Below are 16713 nucleotides of genomic sequence, written 5' to 3' on the forward strand. Positions count from 1 at the left end.
CTTCCGGTCACCCTTCTAATGAAGGGGGACCACCACCCCAGTCTGCCAATCCAAAGGCACTGTCCCAGTTCGCCACGCAATGTTGAAGAGTCGTGTAAACCTTGACAGCCCCACAACATCCAGACTTGAAGTACTCAGGGCGGATCTCATCCAACCCCGAAGCCTTGCCACAGCGGAGCTTTTTAACCACCTCGGTGACTTCAGCCTGGGTGATGAAAGAGTCCAACCCCGAGTCCCCAGCCTCTGTTTCCACCAGGGAATGCGTGATGGCAGGATTGAGGAGATCCTCGAAGTACTCCTTCCACCGGCCGATAATGTCCCTTGTCGAGGTCAGCAGCTCCCCACCCACACTGTAAACAGTGTTGGCAAAGCACTGCTTCCCCCTCCTGAGGCGCCGGACGGTTTGCCAGAATCGCTTCGGGGCCAACCGATAGTCCTTCTCCATGGCCTCACCGAAAAGTTTTGCATATGGATCAAAATGTTCAAATTTTGGTCTCATCTTATCAGAGCACCTTCTTCTTCATGTTTGCTGCGTTCATACATTGCTTGTGACTAACAGCAAATGTTTGGAATGGCAAGAAGAAAAAAAAAGATAGTTTATTTTTTAAATTGACCTTGTTGACCTACTGGAACTATCTTATCTTTTAGGAGGGACATGTCACAACAAAACTGTTGTCAAATTTTACATGATTGTAACAGCTTTCTTTCTTGATGCTCACGCTCTGACAGGATCCTAACTCAAATAGGTCAGGGGGATTACCAGTCCTATTCCAGGCTGGTGATACTTTCCACTTACAGAATGAAATAAGACTTTAAAAACACAGACTGAAAATGTGGTTGAGGCATTCAACTCAGGCAAGTGTTAAACGGTTAGTATTTTACTCTTGTTTGCATATTTAGGTAATTAATTTGGGTATTCATAATGCTGATTTTACTGGGCCCATCCTAGACCAATGTCAATATTCCCTGAGTTAAGGCTATAAGGAAATTATTTGATGATCAAATTCCGTCCCTTAATATGTGGTAAATTATTTTATTTAATTATTAAAGTTTTCATTTAATATTAGATTCTTGGGGCAATTGCTTTCTTTCTTAGCGAAAACACATATGAAGTGTCTGTGTCCTATAGCAAACATGCCCTATGAAGAAAAATTAGGACACATGAGGCTCATATTGAGAATAACCTTTCGCCTTTACTTTATCAATGTTGGATCTTTGGGACGACAGAAATTGCCCTGGAGCCTGAAAGACCATATTTAGGTGAAATTTAGCCATATCGTTTCAGCGCTTCGCTACTGGTTGACAGCTGCAGCGTATGATCTAAGTTTACCATATAAGGGCAAAGCCAGGCAGAGCGAGAGCTGGGGCCGCTTCCGTGTTTGTGTGATTAGGCAGGGCAGTGCACACAGCCGTAGGAGCGTCTCTGTCTCACCACATTCATTCATTTGAAAGACAAAGGATACCCCTAAGGCCAGCAAGAAAAATGCCGCTTGTACTGAGTAAGTCTGGGTCATCTTGTGACAAAAGCTGTGCGAAGAAAACTGTTTTGGGGCAAAAACTAATGTGCTGTTTCAGCTAGTTATTCAGGTACAGCTAGCTAGTTAGCTAGCTAGCCTCGCCCATTCCTGTTTTGTTGTTTGACAATGAAGTTTTACACATGAAAAGACGACTCCGACTTGTTAAAATCAAAGCTATGCCTGACAAATTGAGTTTCTCTGAAAGATGATCTGCCACTAAATGCAGCCTATTGGTGGTTTGTTTTTGTAAGTTAGCATTAGCTAGCTGGGCTTTAACGTAACAGAGGAAATAGTTCTGCTCACGTCGTATTGTTGTGACATGTCCAGACAGGGGCTGTCAGACAAGACGTGGCTTAAACCCGCACAGTTTCACACACAAATGTCAAATTGTACTGGCGAAAGCCGAAAGAAACTGACCTAAAACTGTTATTGTGACTTATTTTATTTAACTTGCGGAAATCAAATGGATGCACCAGCCTGTGCTCAGTTAACACCGATAATCCTCAATAAGTCATGCATTGTCCAGATGTTGATTTATGACATTGTGAGCTTTTAACTTGGATTAAAGCAGCAAAGAAGTGATCAGAAATTAATCTAATATTAATGATCGTAGTATTTATTTATTTTTGTATTGTACAAGTGCCATGATTTAGGCATTCGGAAGGGCTTTTGTTTTTTCGTTGATGTGATTCAACCCTCTGCTAACCTAAAAATATCAATTGGATTTCCCCCTATAGAAAACGCATTTGTTTTTAATTCCAATAGGTGTTTAACAGATTTGTGGTCTTGCTTCAGTAGCGTTATAGTTTATGTAAAGTGTTGCATATTTAATATCACTATTGCGTTGTAAATGATCTATCCTTGACCTAACTTGTTTTTTTTGTGTGCCACAGAAATAGTTTCTCACATTAAACTCCTCCATTCTCATCTAGCATTCAAAAGCTATTGTGAAGATTCCTGTTCACGCCCTTTATACCACATTTCATTTAACATGCTGCTTCTGTCGATGACGATTACAATTTTGTAATCCTTACATTGAAAGTTGACTGTTTTACATATTTATTACTGTTTAGTTAGCTAATATGCGTATGGAAACGGATCTCGAGGAATCAAAAGTATTTGTAATGTATATGCTGCAAGAAATCGACTATCCTTTTTAAGGATTGAGTTGGCAATGTACAGAAAATGAGTGGTGGTAAAAGGTAACATGAGTCCATTGTGGCATCAAGTCTTAAAATGAAGACTAACGTTTTTAATTGTACTGGAAACTTTAAATGGACTGAATTTCTTTAGTGCTTTTTTAGGTGTACTGACTAATCAAAGCACTTTACACTAGATCCCCACCCACCCACATCACCCAATCCCACCCACAAACGTGCACACCTAGGCAATATGTAATAAGTTGCCAAATATTCGTTCCATCGTTTTCTATCTGGATGTTATTCCTGAAAGAAAAGTTAGATGTAATAAATTCTACAGTAAATGTAAGATGTACCAATCAGATTTTTTTTCTCCTTGTAATTAACCAAGTTGACGTTTTTAAACTGTCTTTAGGGTCTTCTATTGGTGGTTGGCATTACTAAAACATCATTTTCTGTATCTGAACTCGGCCAGCATTTCCAAACCCAGCATGTTTCAGTGACAGAAGTTGAAAGTTCCAAAATATTAAACGTATGTCAGAAAAAGAGGAAGTTTTTGATTTGCTGATCAGCTAGTCACTGTTCACAGCTGATCAAACTGTAAATCAGCCGATGAACAACCGGTATTTCGTCAATCTCTTGTAAATTTGTTTAGGAATTAGTACCTCTGACTCCTGGTAACATGTTTTTCTTTTTCAGAGCAAGTATTTGCCAGCCTCCCCCAGATGGAGAGGGGAGTTGCGAAGGTAATTGGTGGCGATCCCAAAGGAAACAACTTCCTCTACACCAACGGCAAGTGTGTCATCATAAGAAACATTGAGGTAGTTATTTTTCTCATTAAGCTTTGCTAGCAAATAAAGCTGGTTTGTTTTGGCAATTCCCTTCTCTTGAAAATGACTGTTCCTTCTGTTGTACTTCACAAGAAGTTGTGAAGTACAACCGAAGTATAACTTCATGGTCTCTTTGCTAAGTTTGGTTTTATTGTCCTTCTACATCATGTTGTGTTGCACTCTAAAATCTCACTAACACAGTGATGGTTTGCTCTGTTTAGGCACTCCTTTTGTCCCAACGTGCTCTGGCACACTGGTTAAGCTAAATTATGTGTAACTTGGGTTTGTACTTTGCTGTGCTTAAGAGCGACATCGGCATGACTTGAACTGAGTACATCACCTTTTCAATTCGTTTTCAGCCAAAGCAGTATTTTCCTCCATGCTTTACAAAACCACATTTATTTTAGGTTAATTTTTTTTCTTTTGGGTTTTCATTCTTTGTGGGTTAGATTAATCACTTTTAAGTATTGTCTGTTCAGCTGTTTCTTCAACAACCTGATTTTTTTTTTTTTTTTTTTTTTGTCTATTCAAGAATCCAGCAATTGCGGACATTTACACTGAGCATGCTCATCAAGTTACTGTTGCCAAGTATGCCCCCAGTGGCTTCTACATTGCATCTGGAGGTACAGAGCCCTTTTCAACAAATGTATTGCCTTGTACTGCTGTTTTTTGCTGTTTTCTTTAAAGAACATTTTCTGGCCTTTCAGATGCATCAGGGAAGATCCGTATCTGGGACACCACCCAGAAGGAACACATGCTCAAGTATGAGTACACCCCTATTTCAGGGAAAGTCAAGGACATTGCGTGGACAGAGGACAGCAAGAGGATTGCAGTTGTAGGCGACGGACGAGAGAAGTAAGAACCAAGGTTTAATCCTAGATTTCTAGAATAAAATGATTACACATGGTTAAAGATGAACTGTGGTATAAAATATTGAAACAATCCAGCCAAAAGCAAAACAACAACCTCTTTGTCTTCCAACCCACAAGCTGCAACAGCTGAGTATATGTCTCTTGTTGTAGGTTTGGTGCAGTGTTCTTGTGGGACTCTGGCTCCTCAGTGGGAGAAATCTCTGGCCATGCAAAATTAATCAACAGTGTAGACATAAGACAGAAACGCCCCTACCGCCTTGCTACTGCCAGCGACGACACCTGCAGCTCTTTCTTTGAGGGACCTCCCTTCAAGTTCAAATTCACGCTAAGGGTAAGCTGGTTTGTTTTCCTTTACATCTTAAGCATCTGAATTCCTTTAGAACAGGATTATTATTATCTCAAAGCTGTCTCACCCTCAAGCAAGAGGGTAAGAAATTTTCTGGTGGCTTTTAACAGTGTTGCCTTGTGTCGCTGCTTCAACGTTATATAATCTCCATCCCACATAAACGCTTGGTGTGTGTGACCCAAATGTATTCAGTTCGGATTGTGCAAGGCATTGGTATTCCAGTCGGGCGCCTCCCATGGTTTTCCTATTACTCTAAGCAGCAGCTGCATGAAACTACTTTGGGTGAGGGTGGTCTTCCTCAGCACTAGTTTCCCACTATCCTCAGTTTAATGTTCTCTGTTAAATGAAACCTACGTTTTTACCAGCCAACATGGACTAAAATGAGGAAGAACTGACTTCCTGCTTGTCACGAGGAAGAAGGCTTCACACATACATTGTTTTGAGTTTGGGGACTAAATGCATCTCTGCTCCAACAAACTATCTGAACAGAACTCATCTGCAACTGCTGTAATGTCTGAAACAGTGAATGTGTAACATCCACTGTTTCAGACACATTGTATAGATTAATCTGTTTGAATACCTTTTTATTTCTGTCCACTTACAGCTAATAAAAAAACTTAAGATTAGAATATTCCATCAGACCAATAAAAACATTTTAATGCAGAAATGTGGTCTTAATGAAACGTATGTTTAATACTTGCGTAGTGATTATTTTCTGAAGCTGCTGAGAACGCTCATAAATTGCCTGTATTGGGAGCAAAAGCCATGTCACGCCACAATATGAGAGAAGTCTCTGGGAATTTAAAACCAAACAGAATGATTACAGATTTCCTTTAAAACTGGCTTCTAAGTCTTATTTCAGCGAAAAATGTGGTGAGAATTAGAAAAAGTACTCTGCTCCTAGAGAATGTAAAGCTTTACTTCAGTTCGTGAGATTTCCTAAAGACTGCCAACATTTCTCTGACCGAGGGTGAAAGCTCTAAAGCAGGGGTGCCGACGTCCAGTCTTGGAGAACTACTGTCCTGCAACTTTATGATGCACCAACACAACTGATTTAGATTGTTGTATTCCCGAATCAGCATGTCAACTCTATGCGTTACATTAACGCTCAGCTTGGACTCCTGCTTTACGTGCACTGTTGTACCGCTCTGGCATCCAATACTGCTCTACATTTACTCTCACTCACTTAAAACTGTGCACATATATTTATATTATATTGTAGATATGTTTGTACTGTATTGCACCGACTACGCCAAAACAAATTCCTTGTATGTCCAAAAACGTACTTGGCAATAAAGCTTTTCTGATTCTGATTCAGCTCTGCAGAGGCCTGGTAACGAGCCATTTATTTAAGGTGTTTAGGTGAAGGGATGTATCTAAATGTTGCAGGATAGTAACTGTGGAGGACTGGCCTTTGGGCAACATTGCTGTTTTATCAAATTAGTCATCTAAGTCTTGCTTTCGCTCGCCCTCTTCACAGCCTGAGCGAAAAGCAGACATGTCAATGTTGTGGGAAACTGGTTTCTCCGTGCTTAATCTGATTTGGTTTTACAGCTTACTGATGCGAAAAAAATTGTTTTCTTCCGTCTGTGATGGCAACAACATTTTGTTGCAAGCGCAACTTGTCCTGCTTACATATGGTGTGTTCACATTTCAGGAAAAGGATGGGAATTTTGAATTCCCGGCAATCTAGTTATCAGTTGGCTAATTCCAGCCATCCTCGAATATACAGGTCCTTCTCAAAATATTAGCATATTGTGATAAAGTTAATTATTTTCCATAATGTCATGATGAAAATTTAACATTCATATATTTTAGATTCATTGCACACTAACTGAAATATTTCAGGTCTTTTATTGTCTTAATACGGATGATTTTGGCATACAGCTCATGAAAACCCAAAATTCCTATCTCACAAAATTAGCATATCATTAAAAGGGTCTCTAAACGAGCTATGAACCTAATCATCTGAATCAACGAGTTAACTCTAAACACCTGCAAAAGATTCCTGAGGCCTTTAAAACTCCCAGCCTGGTTCATCACTCAAAACCCGAATCATGGGTAAGACTGCCGACCTGACTGCTGTCCAGAAGGTCACTATTGACACCCTCAAGCAAGAGGGTAAGACACAGAAAGACATTTCTGAACAAATAGGCTGTTCCCAGAGTGCTGTATCAAGGCACCTCAGTGGGAAGTCTGTGGGAAGGAAAAAGTGTGGCAGAAAACGCTGCACAACGAGAAGAGGTGACCGGACCCTGAGGAAGATTGTGGAGAAGGGCCGATTCCAGACCTTGGGGGACCTGCGGAAGCAGTGGACTGAGTCTGGAGTAGAAACATCCAGAGCCACCGTGCACAGGCGTGTGCAGGAAATGGACTACAGGTGCCGCATTCCCCAGGTCAAGCCACTTTTTAAAATATATGAATGTTAAATTTTCATCATTACATTATGGAAAATAATGAACTTTATCACAATATGCTAATATTTTGAGAAGGACCTGTATTAGTGCATCTCTAGGACACTTTCTGAAATATCCTTGGTGTGTTTTGTAAAGGGAACTTGAGCAATAATGTGGTTTTGTTTTCCTCTTGGTTCTGACCTCTACCTACTAGTTGGACACAAAGTTCAGGTGAGGATTTATTACCCAGGAAGTCCTGTGGATGGATGTAGGATGCCTTGAATATATCAACTTTATACATAAGGTCAAGGTGGTATAACCTACTTGAAAGTAGCACTTTAGTAGGATTTGTAGAGTTTTGAATTATTTGGTATTTTCTTTAGTCAGTGCTGTGTTTTTTTTTTTTTTTTTTTTTGCATGAAACAGCATTTTTTTTAATAGTTTAAGTGATGATGGATGTTTTTGTTTTCTAACCCTTTTCCCTCTGGTCTCCCCTATGACTGCTGCAGGACCACAGCCAGTTTGTGAACTGCATTCGTTTCTCTCCAGATGGAAGTCGACTAGTCACAGCTGGAGCTGATGGCCAGGTTGGTTGCCAAATGCAGTCTGTGGGCATGTAATTACATGAAATTAAAAAGCAATTTGGACGATGAAAAAACAGATGATCGTTTAATTAAAGCACAAAACATCTTTTAACCATTCTTATGTAGAAAGGCTTCAGGCGGATTGTTGGTGTAATCAAAAGAAGAAACTATAGCTGTTTACTCATAAAGCGGTCTTGTGTAAAATAACTTATTAAAATGTATTCTCTGCAAGATTTGTAGTCAAGCATAAGCATTCATACCCTGGTGCAAATGCAAGTAATGCATTAGAAAAAATATTTAAGGATATGAAAGTAGAACAGAGTCAAAAATTAAAGTGCAGAAAGTTGAGACTTTAAGGGGCAGTTTTAAAGAAGTGTTGGGGCCTGTGAGTGTTTCATGCAGGAGAAGTTCTGCTTCAGTAGGAGTATAAACAGACATCAGTCAGTCATTTAAAAATCAAGTCTGGATGCTTATAAATCCCTGTAGTTTAAAGCTGTCGGGTGCACTGCCACACTGAGCTGGTTTATCAGTCTCTAAAGGTTAAGATCCAGATGTTGTCAATGGTTACTCTGAACATTTTCTTTTTAGGGTAACACCAGTTTTCATGTTTATGCTGTGTTCTGATTCACTTCATGCATATATTTCTGCTGCCCTGAAGCGGAGAAATTAGGGCCAATCCCTGTAGCATTTGGCCAACATCTGGATTCAGGTTTTGTTAGTAATAGTAAATGCTTTAGCTGTTAAAGGTTAAATTGTCTCTGATATCAACATTAGGGTCAAAAGTTAAACTTATTTAGAAATGAGCACTATATAGAACAACCCATACAAAATTCTAGTTTTGTAAAGGGATTTTTTTTTTTTTTGGCTTCTTGATGATCTGCAGATATTCATCTATGATGGAACAACTGGTGAACGTGTTGGATCATTGGGTGGAGAGAAGGCTCACAAAGGAGGAATTTATGCTGTAAGTCCTTGGGTCCTTAAACAAAATGTTGTGGTTACACAAATAAGAGAAAAGATGTTTGTATCTTTTTTTTTTTTTTTTTTTTTAACTTGTTGCCTGACTTTGCATTAATTTGGTTAGAAATGTAGGTTTTGTTTGTCGGAGCCGGTTTTCCAAACCCACCATGCTGTATACCAAGCTTCTAAAAACAGAGAATAGCCAATTTCTTAGTCAAATTATAGAACAGGTTTTCTAAACGTCCAGTCTTAGATTTAAAAGTAGTTTTTATTTTTTTTTTCTTCCAGTTGACACCATGTTGTCCTTTTGACTATTTACAGATCACCTAAACATGCTTTTCAAATTTTGTGCACATACTTGTTAAAATTCTTTATTTTTTTAATAACCTCTGCCTCATGACCTGCAGGTCAGCTGGGGCCCTGATGGTTCCCAGCTGATCTCTGCCTCAGGGGACAAGACCGTGAAGCTCTGGGATGTTGGCGCAGGTACGGCTGTCACCACCTTCAATATGGGCTCTGATGTGACTGACCAGCAGCTGGGCTGCTTGTGGCAGAAAGACCACCTCCTCAGCATCTCTTTGTCAGGATACATCAACTACCTAGACAAGAACAACCCTGACCGACCCATACGCACAGTGAAGGTCAGTCTTCAGAGTTTATGGGTGCTATGTGTAGGTCAGGAGGTTCTTTGAATGAAATTTTATGCCTATAGAAGAATTGGTAACAGAGGCTAATTTATTTTTAGAATGAGTAGGGACTCCATTTTGACAATCTTGTTAATGGATCTCTTCATCCAAGCTGTTTAACTGTAGCACAGAGTAGTTAAAACTATAATCTTTTCATTAAAGTCCCAATCCTTGTAAATGTAAGCATTTAGCATGCTGATCACGCAGGCAATATAGTCACATTGCTTTTAAGGAAATTTAATGCCATTACCTTTGGGACGATCATCCAGAGTAATGTTGTGCAAAGTTAAATTATTGCAACCTTCTGCATACTCTAAAAGGTACATCCGTCTGTTCTACAGGGTCACACAAAGTCCATCCAGTGTCTGACGGTTCATAAAGGCAACGGCCGATCGTACATCTACTCTGGGAGTCACGATGGACACATAAATATCCTTTCACAGTATATTAATGTAAAGCTGACTTCTCTTGAACAAAGCTTGGTTTCTACAGAGTCGTAAGATACTTGGGCTAAATTTGTCATGTTCTAAATGTACACATTTGTAGTTTTTAAGAAATACACAGGCAGCATTCATATGTTGTAGCTGGCTGTGGTTTGATGGATGCTGGGATCATCCTGCAAAAGGCCCCTGTTGCAGGGCAGGAGACAACCCTGCAAGGAAATGATCTCTGGACATTCTAGAGTTCCAAAGCGATCTAAATTGAAAACAAGCAAAATTAATGATGTACACTTAAATGTTTGATAGTATTTTAACTGAGATAAATTTGAACCATTAGCTAGAAAAAAAGGTGGTGAAACATGGTCACACTGAGATTCATTGTTCAGATGGTATTAAATGACGTTGTATTTCTCAGATGGTGGCTCAAAAATAAGAAATGTCAGTTTGAACATTGGTCTTCAGTTTGAAATAGAAATGTGCAATATTAAGTCTGGTTTTCAATTTAAAGACACTTGTTTCTCCGTTTGGACTTCCTGCACAATGCAGGAAGTCCAAACTGAGCTCATTACCACAGCACTTTTATTCTGACTGATCAGTTGGGTTTTGTTTTCAATGATGATGGTTCATGGTTACTTTATTGATACCCAGAGGTAGCTTTGTTTTGCAGTAGTTCAAAACATAAATAAAAGCATCTCAACACAATCAGAACCCTTCAAATAAATAAAAGTGTGCTAAGTGCTCCATAAACTGATTTAATGCAGGGAACAGAAGAGGGCAAGACATAAAAATTAGATAAATATGCAAGATCTAAAATCTTTAGAAAACTTAAATAATCTAAATTTGATAAATCTATTCATTCTTTAAGAGTGGCAGTATATCGCTTAGAAAGCTGAGTTTTATAACTCATGCTTGAAATGTTCTCTCCTTGGTTTTGTGGCTTTTGGATCAAGTCATTTGCACACCAGTCTTTTCTGTTGGTCCAACACTTGGCAGAGATTTGGTGGACTGAAGGATGCCTCTTGACTTAAAAAAAAAAAAAAAAGTCACAATTATCAAAGAGTTATAGATTTGTGGTGTTTTCCTTAACATCTGTCTCACATTACTGGGATGCAGAAACTGGTGAGAATGACTGTTTCTCAGGGAAAGGCCACAGTAACCAGGTGAGCAAGATGCAGGCAGATGAAGCCAATGACCTGGTGACGTGCAGCATGGATGATACGCTCCGCTACACGAGCCTCAGCAAGAAAGAGTACAGGTGCGGACTGTTTTATCTTCCTCAGTGAATGCTGCTTTAATTGGATCATCTTTATTAATTAGTTCTGTAGTTTACTGAACATTTTCTAATGGGTGCCCTACAGCTTCTCTAACAGAGTTAAATGTTTGCACAGCATGTGTTTAAGTGAAACGCCTCTCTTGATTGGATCGTGTTCATGAGCCAACATCATGTCTAACTGTTGGAGCTGGTTTCCCTCGGTTACAACTCTTATCTGATGGCTTTGCAGTGCCTCTGATGTGGTGAAGATGGACTCGCAGCCTAAAAGCGTTTCTGTATCCGGAGGGTTCACTCTGGCGGTGTGCATCGGTCAGGTAATGACCTCTGTTTTTGGTTGTGGTTACCTTCAAGCCAAATTGATTCAGTTTACTTAAACATTTGCATGTGTTTCCATTAAATGATAACTTTTTTCCCCCTTTAGCTGGTCCTGCTGAAGGATAAGAAGAAAGTTTTCACATTGGACAATCTTGGTTATGAAGCAGAGGTTGGGGCCATCCATCCTGGTGGGACCACTGCTGCTGTCGGTGGAAATGTGAGTAGAAACATGAAACCCTGTAATTCTCCCAGAAATGTAACAAAAGGCAGCAATTTGGTGTTTTTATGAATGCTTTTGATTTGTATACTGAGATCAGTTGGCACGTCTCTTGTCATTTTATCAGATCCTGTTACATTTGAAATGTTTCCGGTCTGTTCTCAGGATGCAAAAGTCCACCTTTACTCAATTCAAGGCAGCACTCTGAAGGACGAGGGTAAAACTCTGGAGGTTAAAGGGGCCATAACTGACATGGCCTACTCTAACGATGGAGCCTATTTAGCCATCATTGATGACAAGAAAGTTGCTACAGCATACTCTGTGGCTGATGGATACTCGGTAAAACTGGCCATATCTTGTAAAGCTAGATTAGCCAATCAGTGTGTGAGATTGATTTTAAACACTTTTTTGTTTTCTCCCCACCCCAGGTAAAAAATGAGTTTTATGGACATCATGCCAAACCAGTGAGTCTGGCCTGGTCACCTGATAATGAGCACTTTGCAACTGGTGGGATGGACATGATGGTTTATATCTGGACGATTGGTGATGCAGACAAGAGGATCAAACTTCCAGGTTAGCGATACAAGTGCACAGTTGCATTCCTTATTCTAGTCTCATGCATGAGCCTGCAGCGATATACATCACATCTTTTTATTCTGTTCAATATTTAGGGTCAGTTGACTAATTTAAGCTGCACGCCTTTTTTAATTCGGAGGCTTTTCTCGTTGTTTGGACTAGAAAAGCCTCATCTGTTTAGCTTCGCAGCAAAAGCCTAAACAAGCCGCTCCCTTAACAGAACCACCATGGTTCCTTTTACTGTAAGGCCAAACAATTTCAAATTCAAATTACTATGATCTGACTTCTTGCTGTACTTGGGACAAGCTGTCCTCCAAAGGTCTAGCTGAGCTACATTACATGAACTGTTTCAATTTTGTTTTGATAAAAAATGTATATAGATGGTTCTGTTTTAAAAAAGAAATGAATAATGTACTTTAGGTCATTGCTAAGGTCAGAAAATGCATCCCATTACCTGTGAGAACTTTGTCAAATGTGTAAATCAAAGCAGGTTTAGCCTCATGAATGACTTTGAATAGCAAAAAAGAAATGTTTCACCTGGATTTTAAAAACTTTTCCTCTGACACTGGGAGAAAGGTTTAAGGCCCTAAAAAGGGCATTGTTCTTTGACTTCTTTTTTGAGTCCACATATTTAATCCACTGTGTGGCATGTCCTTGTCATCTCAAACTAGACTAAAATCACTACAAACGACAAAACTAAATTCCATTTTAGTCAAGACTGTGACTGAATCTAAAAAATGTGCTGCAAAAATGATACTGCTTCAGTGATATCCCTGTTTGAAAGTTCTAAACATTTGACATCAATCTCTTACACTAGACTAGACTAGTGGATTAGATTCAATTCAATTAAAAGATACTTTATTAATCCCTGAGGGGAAATTAGAATTCCAGTACAACCCATCCAAACATACATCATGACACAAGACAAGGGGTGGACGGGTCACCGAGGCTTTGCTGCCCACTCACAGGCGCTGCCCTTGCTAGATGAGAAAAGAGGCCACATTAGGAAAGTAGAGGAAAAAAATCATATTTCACACTTTATCCTTAGCAAGATACAGTTTGAGATTGCAAAAAAACTCAGCACAAAGAAGCAACAAGTTTACAAAACATCATTCTGGGAAAGGTGAAGGTGGTGAGAGGGGTGCATATGTTTATCTTGAGCATGTGTGTGTGTGCAAGTGAGTGTGTGCAAGTAAGTCCATGAAGGACTGTCACAGAGGCCATTGTCCTTGATGGTACGTTGGAAGGTTCATCGACCGGCCACAAAGTTCTGAGCAGGTCCACAGATGTTCTCAGGGAAGGGAGGGAGCAGAGCATCATGTTTACATAACTTCCAGGAGAAGTTGAAGATAGCCAGCCATCAAGGCCGTGCAGGGGAGCCAGATTAAGAAAAACAATAATTATTTGGGTAAGGCTGACTCTTAATTTTCCGTCAGCCTTGAGAGTCTCGCTGGTGCTTCTCAAAGGCGAATCCAAACAGCCAAATTCCTGGTCTTTCGCCAGATCCGAGCGAACAACTTTCTCCAAGATTTATCCCATTTCACCCCTGAGTCCAGGAGCCGCAACCTGTCTGCGATCCTCTGTAAGGATCACATCCAGTCTGCGATTCAGCTCACGTAACATCTCAGTCTGAGTGCTGATCGTCCTGAAGATCCCATCATACATGCCAGGCAGCCTTACAATGGCCAGAACAGCTGCTGACATTCTCCAAATTTCTCGATATGCCAGGTAACCGCTGACTCCAAAAAGCAGAACTCAAAACCCCAATCATGGGTAAGACTGCCGACCTGACTGCTGTCCAGAAGGCCACTATTGACACCCTCAAGCAAGAGGGTAAGACACAGAAAGACATTTCTGAACGAATAGGCTGTTCCCAGAGTGCTGTATCAAGGCACCTCAGTGGGAAGTCTGTGGGAAGGAAAAAGTGTGGCAGAAAACGCTGCACAACGAGAAGAGGTGACCGGACCCTGAGGAAGATTGTGGAGAAGGGCTGATTCCAGACCTTGGGGGACCTGCGGAAGCAGTGGACTGAGTCTGGAGTAGAAACATCCAGAGCCACCGTGCACAGGCGTGTGCAGGAAATGGGCTACAGGTGCCACATTCCCCAGGTCAAGCCTCTTTTGAACCAGAAACAGAGGCAGAAGCGCCTGACCTGGGCTACAGAGAAGCAGCACTGGACTGTTGCTCAGTGGTCCAAAGTACTTTTTTCAGATGAAAGCAAATTCTGCATGTCATTTGGAAATCAAGGTGCCAGAGTCTGGAGGAAGACTGGGGAGAAGGAAATGCCAAAATGCCAGAAGTCCAGTGTCAAGTACCCACAGTCAGTGATGGTCTGGGGTGCCGTGTCAGCTGCTGGTGTTGGTCCACTGTGTTTTATCAAGGGCAGGGTCAATGCAGCTAGCTATCAGGAGATTTTGGAGCATTTCATGCTTCCATCTGCTGAAAAGCTTTATGGAGATGAAGATTTCATTTTTCAGCACGACCTGGCACCTGCTCACAGTGCCAAAACCACTGGTAAATGGTTTACTGACCATGGTATCACTGTGCTCAATTGGCCTGCCAACTCTCCTGACCTGAACCCCATAGAGAATCTGTGGGATATTGTGAAGAGAACTTTGAGAGACTCAAGACCCAACACTCTGGATGAGCTAAAGGCCGCTATCGAAGCATCCTGGGCCTCCATAAGACCTCAGCAGTGCCACAGGCTGATTGCCTCCATGCCACGCCGCATTGAAGCAGTCATTTCTGCAAAAGGATTCCCGACCAAGTATTGAGTGCATAACTGTACATGATTATTTGAAGGTTGACGTTTTTTGTTTTAAAAACACTTTTCTTTTATTGGTCGGATGAAATATGCTAATTTTGTGAGATAGGAATTTTGGGTTTTCATGAGCTGTATGCCAAAATCATCCGTATTAAGACAATAAAAGACCTGAAATATTTCAGTTAGTGTGCAATGAATCTAAAATATATGAATGTTAAATTTTCATCATGACATTATGGAAAATAATGAACTTTATCACAATATGCTAATATTTTGAGAAGGACCTGTATATCCTAAGGAAAGATGCCTGAATTTTTGGCAAAAAGGAAATTAAATGTTATGGTAAAAATTAAAATCCGTGTGTGTGTGTATATATAACAGATTAAATGGCCGTTGCATATAACTGATCAGAGATTGAATCAAAAGTAATATTTGCTGAATTGTGATGGATAATTCTTTAAACCTTTTCTGGCATGGATCCCTTTTTTGTGACGAGATCATCTTGCTTTGCTATCTGCAGATGCTCACCGTCTCCACCACGTCAGCAGCCTGGCCTGGATAGATGCACACACTCTGGTCACCACCTCCCACGATGCTTCTGTCAAGCAGTGGACAATTACATACTGAGCTGCAAGCAAACCTTCACATCTCGAGGGACAAGGACTACTGTAGAATTCAAGCTTTCTATTTTTATTTTTCCCTAATTTACTGTTAAACATTAAAACTTTGGTCTATGCTGTCTGTAACATCTAAATTGTAGATGGATGTGTTGGCGATGGCTTCCAGCAATTATTGCAATTCAAGTCAAGAATGAAATGTTGAATTATAAAATGTAACCATGCGTGCTTTTACACCTCTTCATGGACACCAAGATGTTTGTAAAAACATTGTAATCATTCCATAGTTGACCAGAATCCTTTTCTGTGGTTAGGATCTGTGCATCCGGCCTTTAAAGAGAAACCAAAAGTCTTTTAAAACACAGCAAAATGTTTCAATAAAGTAAAACCTTTTGGTTACATTCCTGAAATGAATAGGTCCCTGCAGCAGCTGTGCTTCATTTTATTTTCCATGTTTTGCAGGTTTTTGTAACATTTATTTTTTGGCTTTGATTCACTACTCGTCTGTGGGACTGGGAAGCAAATAGGAACCGAATGAACAACGAATACAATCAGAATGCTGTCTTTTATTGTCTGGTCTTGTGTGGTTGGTGTTTTACTTGTCTCACTTTTTTGATGTCTTATGAATCAACTTCCAAAGTGGAACTGGTTCGTAAATAATAAAAATTAACTTTTTATGCATTCATCTTTTTGCACACTATTTAACACCTTTGATGTAGACAACATACCCTGTTGAACACTTTGTGGTATTTTGCTATCAGCAGGTTTTTTTTTTTCTTAAGACTTTTAATATTAGAGTATTAGTGAAAAGTTAATTTGGTTCAATTCAAAAAGTGAAACTCTTCAGGTTAAAAGGAGTAATTCAGGAGTGACATGTCCTCGATACTTCTGTGTGGAGTGGCTCTTGAGGCACTGATTGGAGTTGCAGTCCACACCTTTATAAACTTCACCCAAACTTTTTAATTTGGGATTTGGTTTGAAATCGTCTCGATTCTGCAGTTATTCCTGCTGACTGTGCACACTTTTTTCCTTCCATTCAACGATCCATTATGAACACCTGACACCATTTGCCTGTTGCTTACAGAACTTTTGTGGAAGTCAAGTCAGCAGTCTTTCCCATGACTATGTAAGCCAACATTTTTGTATTTAAAAATCTGTTTATCATGTATCTCTTATGTAAT

The 16713-nt window shown here is 40.1% G+C and overlaps 1 protein-coding gene across 1 annotated transcript; it reads left to right on the top strand.

The window, feature by feature from the left end:
* Positions 1–1343: 1343 nt before the first annotated feature.
* On the top strand, positions 1344–16217 carry wdr1 (WD repeat domain 1). Its single transcript, XM_047348337.1, has 15 exons — positions 1344–1499; positions 3356–3477; positions 4019–4109; positions 4194–4341; positions 4509–4689; positions 7610–7687; positions 8568–8648; positions 9052–9285; positions 9672–9759; positions 10869–11025; positions 11273–11357; positions 11465–11575; positions 11741–11914; positions 12004–12148; positions 15436–16217. Exons 1-15 carry the CDS (start codon positions 1484–1486, stop codon positions 15540–15542), a joined length of 1818 nt encoding a protein of 605 aa, XP_047204293.1. The 5' UTR covers positions 1344–1483; the 3' UTR covers positions 15543–16217.
* The last annotated feature ends 496 nt before the right edge of the window (positions 16218–16713 follow it).

The sequence above is a fragment of the Girardinichthys multiradiatus genome, chromosome 20, assembly GCF_021462225.1.
Source record: "Girardinichthys multiradiatus isolate DD_20200921_A chromosome 20, DD_fGirMul_XY1, whole genome shotgun sequence".
Classification (NCBI taxonomy): Eukaryota; Metazoa; Chordata; class Actinopteri; order Cyprinodontiformes; family Goodeidae; genus Girardinichthys; species Girardinichthys multiradiatus.

Excerpts from the sequence above, each read along its gene's own strand:
- wdr1 (XM_047348337.1), top strand. Across the intron at positions 9,286-9,671 it reads GACCCATACGCACAGTGAAG|GGTCACACAAAGTCCATCCA; the intron begins GTCAGTCTTCAG and ends TCTGTTCTACAG. Across the intron at positions 12,149-15,435 it reads CAAGAGGATCAAACTTCCAG|ATGCTCACCGTCTCCACCAC; the intron begins GTTAGCGATACA and ends TGCTATCTGCAG.